Raw genomic sequence first — 9746 nt, forward strand, 5'->3', positions numbered from 1 at the left:
GGGCTGGACCCATGCAGATCCTCCTGGGAGGCTCTGGTTGCAAGAAAAGAAACTACAAGGGCAAGAAAACTGGTCTGGGACTGGAGAGGTGTCTCTAATTGGGTGGACACTGGTCAGTGATTACGTTTTGGGAAAATGTGATAGGCAGGTTCTGTGCTAGCTACTTCCAGCAGGAACCTGAAAGGGAAAAGCTAAGGCCCTATTGGAAACGGAGGTCCGAAAAGATCGGAAACCGGGCTAGTGCTGGGTGGGGCTGCCTCCTGGGCCCCCGCACACAAGACTGAGGGTGAAAACACACTTCACAGCTTAGAAAAACCGAGTTGTCCCTGGCTAGTGTGATTCAGTGGATTGAGTGTCCGCCTGCAAACCAAAGGGTCACTGGTTCAATTCCCAGTCGGGGCACATGCCTAGATTGCGGACCTCGGTCTAGTTGGGGCTGCACAAGAGGCAACCACACATTGATATTTCTCTCCTCTTTCTTTCTCCCTTCCCCGCTCTAAAAATGAAAATCTTAGAAAGCAAAAAAGGGGTTTCTCTTCCATTTTTCAAAGAACAAGTATGAGACAAAGGATTTAAGAATGTTTAAATTTAAAATGATTGATCCCTGGCTGGTGAGGCTCAGTGGATTGAGCGCGCCTGCAAACCAAAGGGTCACCAGTTTAATTCTCAGGGCACATGCTTGGGTTGTGGGCCAGGTCCCCAGTTGGGGGCACATGAGAGGCAGCCACACACTGATGTTTCTCTCCCTCTCTCCCTTACCCTCTCTCTAAAAATAAATAAAATCGTTTAAAAATAAAATTGAAAAAACTTATAATTGAAGCATTTTTTCCTTATTTCCTCAGTCTTGCCTTTTGAAGCCTTTCTTCTGGGAGAAATGCAGTAACTAAAACATACATACATGCTTAATTTTTGTAGTTTGAAAGGAAACATTTTCCCCCTAGAAACCCACTTAGAAAAAGGCAGTTATCTGGATGTGGAATTTTGTCAAAGTGAAGAGCAAGAGACAAATGATGCCTCAGTACAGAAATTTTAATAGGTAAACATATCTTGTAATGTTACAGTGGGGAGTAATACAAAGGGATGGGCGCCAGCGCAACTCTTCCATTCAATATTCTTCCCCTTCTTCAGCCTCTGCTTCCACGGAATCCACGCCCACCTCTTCATAATCTTTCTCCAGAGCTGCCAGGTCCTCCCGGGCTTCAGAGAACTCCCCTTCCTCCATGCCCTCTCCCACATACCAGTGCACAAAGGCTCGCTTCGCGTACATGAGGTCGAACTTATGGTCCAGGCGGGCCCAGGCCTCGGCGATGGCGGTGGTGTTGCTCAGCATGCACACAGCCCTTTGCACCTTGGCTAGGTCTCCCCCAGGAACAACAGTGGGGGGCTGGTAGTTGATGCCCACCTGCCAGAGAAGGGGAAAATAGAGTGAAGTTTATATTGTGGTCTCAGAAATGGTACTTTGTTTTTCAAAACTGGAGCTGTGGGCCCAATATAAATGATACATCACTTATACATTAGTATAATGTATAATGGTACATTAGTTTTTGTCAGTATCTGTCAACATTTAATGTCCTTTGACCATGTATTTTCACTGTTTGGATTTACCCATAGAAGAGCACAAAACTACATGTACAAAGATTTCTATGTATTTAAAGCAGTGTTTGTAATAGCAAAACTGGAAATAAATGCCCATCGTGGGGAACTAGTTGAATTACCACACATCCACCCAGTGAAACACTATATGATCATGAAAAACAATGAGAAATCTGTTCTAGCACAGTAGGTCTGTCCAGAAGGTATCCAGCCATGTAATATAAAAAAAATGACATTTATTGAAGAAAATACAAGAAACATTGTACATAGGACAATGTCTTGATTTATTTGCTATCAACTTCAACTGGTCTACCCAACTGTGGAGCATTGCCCAACAAGAAATCTCCAGCACAAAACTTTGCAAACCATTTTTGACACGTCTGATCAGTCACAGCACCTTCTTCACACAATACACAAATCTTTTTTTTTTTTTTTGCGTTCCAGTTGTGTTTTTACCTTTCTTGAAATAATAAAGCATAATATGCTGAAATGTTGCTTATATTTTTCCCAACTTCAATATTAAATGGCTACACAAAAATTCACTAATTTTGATGTTTTTTCTAAATGCACATTGATATCACAGCTGTCACAATACAATCTAATAAAATTATTTCAAATGAAGTTAAAGACAACTAAGTGCTACTAGAATCATCTTTTTGGCCAACCCAATAAATATGTCCAAGGTATATTGTATACTTGGCAAAAAGAAAAGCAAGTTTGATTCTATGTATGCATGCTTAGAAATACCTAGAGTAACAAATAGCCTAGAGGCTTGCACAGCTCAGGGAACATCATGCTGGAGGAGGACAAATGCCTGGGAGTATGCTGAGGTGGCCACCTCTCTGTTCTGGTGAGCAGACAGCAGTTAGCAGCAGCCAGGCATGCCAGTCCCCAGAAGACTTGGGAAGGGCAGGAGAAGGGCACAGATGGTTCTGACCCTGATTAAGGGGTCCCATGACTCTACGGCCAGGAGAGCTGGGTCCTCCAAGTAGGGGTGCTACCAGCTTCCTGTTCTCTTTAGCCACCTGTGTGTATTGAGTTGAGTCTGTCACTTACGTGAAAACAATGTGTATTCTTTGCCTGTGTTTCAAACCTTTGTCAACATCACCCATATAGCAAGGTGCATAATGTACCTTGAATACGTACAGAACATTTCTTTAAGGACAAACAAAGCTCTGGGGAAGGAGAAGACTTCAGTTTTTCAGCCTCCTTCATTGTTTTAATATTTTGCCACATGTGCATTTTTATAATAAAAAACTAAACATTTAAACATGGAGGATTTCTTGAAAACACCATGACCCTGGGCAACTGGTTGTTAAAGAACATATGGTGAAATCACAATTAGATTGATGAAAAAGAACTTACGGAATTCAACATGGTCCATCTGAGGCTGGACTGTCTTCTGTGGGGACAGTAGAAGCCTGAAATTCCTGCACCTCCCAACAAACCCGCCTCCCTACTGGCTCACTGAAGCCAAAATCTCAGCTAGGAGGGTTACCTGGACATAGGGCACAGCACCTTTCAAGTGCCTCCCAGCTGAGGCTGCCTCGGATGTCCTTACTTTCCAAAGGTCAGTGACTGAAAGAAGCTTGCCTCCACTCAAGAACTTGGAAGGTTTCAACTCCTACCTAAAACCTCTAAGGTATGCAAACCTATGTAAGATTTAAAGATTATACCCAGATAGTGAAACCTGCTATAAATTTTGTCCTTTTTGTAAGTCACTTTAAATCATCAATTTTACTTCCTCAAAGACAATCTGTATCAGTGTCTTAAAGTGAGTAGGGCTGACAAGAGGGCTAGAGAGCTTCAATACCTTGTGTGTGGTCAGATAGGGGCAATGTACAACTACTCTAAATGGGAACAAGATGACACATATATTTCTGCTACTTGTCCTTTTCAATCTGGCATGATCCTAGAACAAGCAACTCCCCAAACACCTTGGGACTCATGAGGGCTTACAAGAGGGTGTACACAGCTTTATCTAAAGCAGAAAATCAATCATGAACAAGGACTTAAGACAGCACAAAGCAGATAAGCCCAAGCATGAAGAAGCACTTAGCTTGGTATCACAATAGGTACAGAGCCTGACATTCTGTTATTTGGCTTCCAAGTACATGATGAAATCAATTTATAATAATGGGTTAATTTAAAATGTCAACATAAATTAGCAAAATGCCCAGAAAATTTCTACTATAAGAAAAAATATTTCATTTCTAAGGCCAACCAACATTTTCCACACTAATTCTACCAGCCACGTGGAAACAGAAATCTTTCAAAATATCTCCAGTTCTGTTAAAAAAAAAAAAAAAAATCTTACCACAGATAAACAGTGTCATAACTCAGGAAGGAAGTTCAAAAGACACACCAAATAAATGATCACTTTGGCACACTAACTGGTGACCAGAGTGCAGCTGCCACGGAACAGGGGATTCCCCACTAGGACAGCATTAGCTCACAGGGTCTGTTGCATGCTGAAAGGTAAAACCACTTGTTATCACCCAGTCCTACCTTAAATCCTGTTGGGCACCAATCCACAAACTGGATGGTACGCTTGGTTTTGATGGTGGCGATGGCCGCGTTGACATCTTTTGGGACCACGTCCCCGCGGTACAACATGCAGCAGGCCATGTATTTGCCATGGCGAGGGTCACACTTGACCATCTGGTTGGCAGGCTCAAAGCAGGCATTGGTGATCTCAGCCACAGACAGCTGCTCATGGTAGGCCTTCTCAGCTGAGATGACCGGGGCGTAGGTGGCAAGGGGGAAGTGGATGCGGGGGTACGGGACCAGGTTGGTCTGGAATTCCGTCAAGTCCACGTTCAGGGCCCCGTCGAAGCGCAGGGAGGCCGTGATGGAGGACACGATCTGCCCAATCAGACGATTGAGGTTGGTGTACGTGGGCCGCTCGATGTCCAGGTTGCGACGACATATGTCATAGATGGCTTCGTTGTCCACCATGAAGGCACAGTCAGAATGTTCCAAGGTCGTGTGGGTGGTCAGGATGGAGTTGTAGGGCTCCACCACGGCCGTGGACACCTGGGGGGCTGGGTAAATGGCGAATTCGAGCTTGGACTTCTTGCCGTAGTCAACCGAGAGCCGTTCCATAAGCAGAGATGCAAACCCAGAGCCGGTGCCACCCCCGAAGCTGTGGAAGATGAGGAAGCCCTGCAGTCCTGTGCACAGATCCGCCTGAGGGAAAGCAGAGACCGTGAGCCACGCCTGTCGAAGACACACAGCCCACCTCCCACAAGCCCAGGTCACTTCTCTTTTCCTCCACAAGATTAAATGGATTCCAATCATCCCCAGGGAACATGCATCACACTTGGGTGCGAGGCAGAGCAGACACTCAAGATGGATGGATGCACTGCAGCCACACCAGAAAGGAAGACCACGGGTTCATGATTCTGGCCTGGGTTTTGCCCAAATGACCCTGGAAGCCTCCCAATGTTCCTCTTACCAGTTTACGGATCCGGTCCAGGACCAGGTCCACAATCTCCTTGCCAATGGTGTAATGGCCTCTGGCGTAATTGTTGGCTGCATCTTCCTTCCCGGTGATCAGCTGCTCTGGGTGGAAGAGCTGCCTGTAGGTCCCTGTGCGCACTTCATCTATAGTGAGGACACAGGCGCCATGATTTTTTTTTTTTTTTAAGATTTTACTTATTTACTTTCAGAGAGGGAAAGTGAGAAAGGAGAAAAACATCAACGTGCAGTTGCCTCTTAAGTGCCCCCAACTAGGGACCTGGCCCGCAACCCAGGCATGTGCTCCAACTGGGAATCAAACTGGCGACCCCTTGGTTCACAGACCGGCACTCAATCCACTGAGACACACCAGCCGGGGCTGCCATGACTCTTTAAGGACGACTGTTAACTCACCAGCATGGATTGATTTAGGGACGGCTGAATTCTACCAAGCACATGCAATTCCTTATATTTCAACAGCATCAGTGTATCACAAGGAGTCTCAATGTAACACACAGAGCACACCTGCATTCTATGGCTCCAGCGAAGTAAACTCAACTCAGGGGCCTAGGTCTCAGACTATAGGGTGACATTCTGGCATCTCCTGGATGGCCCCTGATAGGTGCTCTCTTTGCAGCTCTCCTTGGAAACCACCTCAGGCATCTAATCTGGAGGAACCCAACAAATGTTCTCCACTTTCCATGTCTGAGATGCAGGTCAAAACTCTTGTGCACCAGCCTGAAGGACTGCACAGCATTAAGGAGATACGTGTGACCAGGCACCCTGAAGGCAGGGTCTACAGCTGCCTGGGGCTGGGGTAGTCACAGATGAATCTGTCACAAGTAGCTTTTTTTCCTGCAAGTTAGGTTTTCCTCATTCGGGAGTCTAAGCCCCCGTTTCAAGTATTAACCTTTCAGTTTCTCACCTAATGTGTTCGCGGACATACCCGTGTGTCCATCCATCCTTTCTGCAGACGAATTCCAAGGAGCACCTTGGGGATTTAGCGAGGCTCTCCCGGCCTCTGTGGAAAACCACCCTACTTGCCCGAGTACCTACCAACCACGGTGGGCTCCAGGTCCACAAACACTGCTCTGGGCACATGCTTGCCAGCCCCAGTCTCACTGAAGAAAGTGTTGAATGAGTCATCCCCACCACCAATGGTTTTGTCACTTGGCATCTGCCCATCAGGCTGAATTCCATGTTCAAGGCAGTACAGTTCCCAGCAGGCATTGCCGATCTGGACACCAGCCTGCCCCACATGGATAGAAATGCACTCGCGCTGGGAAACAGAACATAAAATGTGAGACCCATTCATTTTCAAGACAATTGTCACTGTGGCATGTGAAATACAATTTAATATATACATGTACTTTAGAGTGTCTAAGGCTTTCTCAAACTTATTCACTTATTTTAATAATGATTTTATTTACTTATTTTTTTAGAGAGTAGGGGAAGGAAGGGGGAAAGAGGGAGAAACATCAATAGATTGCCTCTAGCACACCCCTAACTGGCCTCCATCTGGGGACCTACTATCCAGGCATATGCCCCTGACTGGGAATCCAATCAGCAATCTTTGGTTCAAAGGTCAGCACTTAATTCACTGAGTCACACCATTGAAAAACCTCATAAACCTCACTGAAAACCTCATTTTCAATGAGGCTTATGTGACCCACTTATCCCTGTTGAATACTGAGGTGCTTTACACCACCCTAGCTAAGTGCCACAGTTAGTCCTAGAAACTGTTTTCTATTATATAAAAATTAGCGTATTTTATAACTTTGAAGTGATATAATGTCAATATTAAATTCACATTAAACAGGGAGAGTAAATTCTCTGAAGGATAGCAATTTTTTATTGTGTCCTGACCAAAGGATGAGGTAAAAATGTAATAGATTTGGGGAAGTAAAAGTGGACTAGGACTCAGATCACCATGGCCCCAGCGTTGGTGGTCATTCCATGTGTGTGTGTTCTATCTGTCCCTCTAGATCTACTCTCTGCTCTCCACTCAGCTCTGTGCTGCAGGAGGCTGACCCACATGGACTGCATCAAAATTTTCTTGCCCATTGGCTTCAGGTTGCTTTAGCCGATGCCAGGCAGCAGCTAAAGACCAGGAGGTCAGAAGAAGGTGCGGCCAGAGTGTTCGCTCCCTGGTCTCCCTCTCTGCCAGACTGCCATGGGTTGCTTGAGTCAGCTTATCAAGGCCACCAACGTTCAGCAGTCAGCCTTCTTCATAAAGCTACCCTCTCAACCTCTAGTAACCACTCTCTCCCCTTACTGCTTCAAGCCTAGGAGCTAATGGCTCCGAGAATCACAAAAGCTAGGATTCTGCACTATCTTTTTAAAAGATACTCCTTAAAGTACCTACTTTGAATGTACCACCTCTTTCCTGCTGGGAACATAATTGTATAGTCACTAGTCACTTAAAAAATTTTAGACACATCCTTACAAATACATAAATCAAATGAAATTTGAGGTGTCTCACCCACCCTAAATTCTAACATACAAGCCCAAGAACTTGCAGTCCTCTTTTCTGTTCCACAAGCATCAAATCTCAGTCAACGTGGCATTAAAGATTCATGTAATGTAGCTACGAGTCATCAGCAAAGAGGAAGCACAATTTATTATAATGTAAAGGAAGGACGAGAGCAGAAAGTTGTGTTTGCATATTTGGTGGCAGTAGTTGAAGCTTCTGGATAAGTAGGGAACTATGTCATATGACAAGAATAAAAAAATGGGTAAAACTGTTGGCTCCTGAGCACAAATCAGGTTATTGGCACCCAACTGTACCAGTGATCACTGGACTCCTCATTGTTATGCACTCAAGAGAAAAAAACAAGGGAAAAGGCCAGTTTCATTTAAGAATGTCCTTGATGAAGCAAAATTATTAATTTTATTAAACCTCTAGCCTGCGTACTGTGACAAAATGGGAAAGTACACATAAAGTACTTGTGCACCCGCTGAAATACAGCTCTTGAGGAAAAGCACTTACATATTTTAGTTACCAACTGTGTACTAGCTACTTTTTTCATGGAATGCTATTTGTACTTGAAAGAAACGACAAATTGGCTGTTCAGACTTCGGTATTTGTTACTTATTTACGTTAACGTGTTGCTTTAAAGTGAATAAATATTTTCACAGTTCTTAGTTTCTAATGGGACAAGTGTAGGAAGGTCCTGAGACCAGCAAGTTTGAGAACGGCCCTCCAGTCTTCAGAAAACCAACACTATGCACGGTTTGTCCTCTCAAGAGACGGAGTCAAGGCTACTCAACAACCCAGCCGGCACCCTTGCTCATTATGGCACGATTTCCGGGGAGCTGCCTGCCTTTATCACTCTCACACTGGGGGTGTGGGGGGGGGGCTGGTCACCAATGCCCTCGGGGCGCACAAACTCCAAACAAGCCAGGGTCCTCGGGTGCCAATCCAGAAGGCCTCCAGGTCTCGTGGTGCTGGCGGACTGGTGCTTTGCTTGCTCTCCTCTGGCTTCTCTACCCGCTGAAGCCCGCTCCCTCAACACACCGGGTCTTTCCATCTTCCGCGTCACGTGGCGGGCTTCGTCTACGCTCCCGCCTGGATGTCGGTGGCAGGCTGCGGGTTTCTGGGGTCGTGCCAATGCCTGTCGGCCCTACCGTGCCACCTCCCAGACCCAGGGCCTTACCATGGTGAAGTCTGACGCTGCTGGAGTCTGCTGCTAGACCTCAACCGATTTACCGCCGCCGCGCGCCCAACTGCTGTGCCCCCCCGCAATGCACAAGCCGACCCTTATAGGCCCGCCGCTACCCAGGAGGCCATTGGTCCGGCGCGCAGTGGGGCAGGCTGAACAAGAATCCAGCTTCTGATTGGCTGTTGGTCGACCCACGGAGTGTGGTACTTTCTGATTGGATTTGGATTGGCGGGAAGGCTGTGGGGTCGAGGAAGGCTGATCCCAGATCCAGTTGTTCCGGGGTCATTCTTCAATTTGAGATTGAAGCAGCTGTGGCGCCCCCCCTGGGTGGGTTACGGGGCATTACCAAGCATGTAAGTCCCTAGCGGCATGCGAATGGCTTGATGTCCACCTTGTTTTGTCAGACCCTCGCCAGGCACCCCCAGACCCTCGCCTTTCTGCTTCTTATTCAGGTCTTTGCAAACACGGCCACCTCCTAGAGGCGTGACCAACATCTACCCAAAACCTGTACCCTCTCTCTTTTCTACCCCTTTCCAGTGCAGAGAGGCCTTTCCCCGCCAGCACCCTGGAATCGGACAGGATTTGAGTCCTTTGATGAGGAATTGGTGTCCTGGGACAGGGGAGATGGGGTAAAGCTAGAGCTGGGTTGGGGTACAGTGTCCATTTCGGAGGACTTTGGAACAATCACTTGTTTCTTCCATTCCGTAAAGATACACTGAATTTTCTTTGGGATCCAATGCATGTTCGTTTATAGGAAATGTGAGGGTGGAGGGTTCTAGGCCTACCCCCAGCTGGTCACCATAATGAAGCACTCTGTTCTGGCATTCCAACCAGACCCTTAACTTCTCCATAGAGGACAGTGGGGAACCTGCCTCCTGACATGGGACATGCCGGATAGTGGAGTTGGAACTTTCCTGTAGGACTTGGGGAACCTTTGAACAGTGCCATCAGGTCTGCCCTTGGAAAGATCGCATTGGTAATAGGGAGGAGGGGATGATGGAGGGGGTCATCAGAGAACCAGGGAAACCAGGA

General features: G+C 46.5%; 1 protein-coding gene across 1 annotated transcript; it reads right to left on the bottom strand.

Moving 5' to 3' along the window:
* Window positions 1-1095: 1095 nt before the first annotated feature.
* Window positions 1096-6229, bottom strand: LOC149997165 (tubulin alpha-3 chain). The gene is made up of 4 exons (XM_090257926.1): window positions 6109-6229; window positions 5051-5199; window positions 4102-4782; window positions 1096-1402 (listed from the first exon to the last, which is right to left on the bottom strand). Exons 1-4 carry the CDS (start codon window positions 6227-6229, stop codon window positions 1106-1108), a joined length of 1248 nt encoding a protein of 415 aa, XP_090114052.1. The 3' UTR covers window positions 1096-1105.
* Between the last annotated feature and the right edge of the window lie 3517 nt (window positions 6230-9746).

This window comes from Furipterus horrens, unplaced genomic scaffold (assembly GCF_987537825.1).
Source record: "Furipterus horrens unplaced genomic scaffold, mFurHor1.1.pri manual_scaffold_11, whole genome shotgun sequence".
In the NCBI taxonomy this organism is placed as follows: domain Eukaryota; kingdom Metazoa; phylum Chordata; class Mammalia; order Chiroptera; family Furipteridae; genus Furipterus; species Furipterus horrens.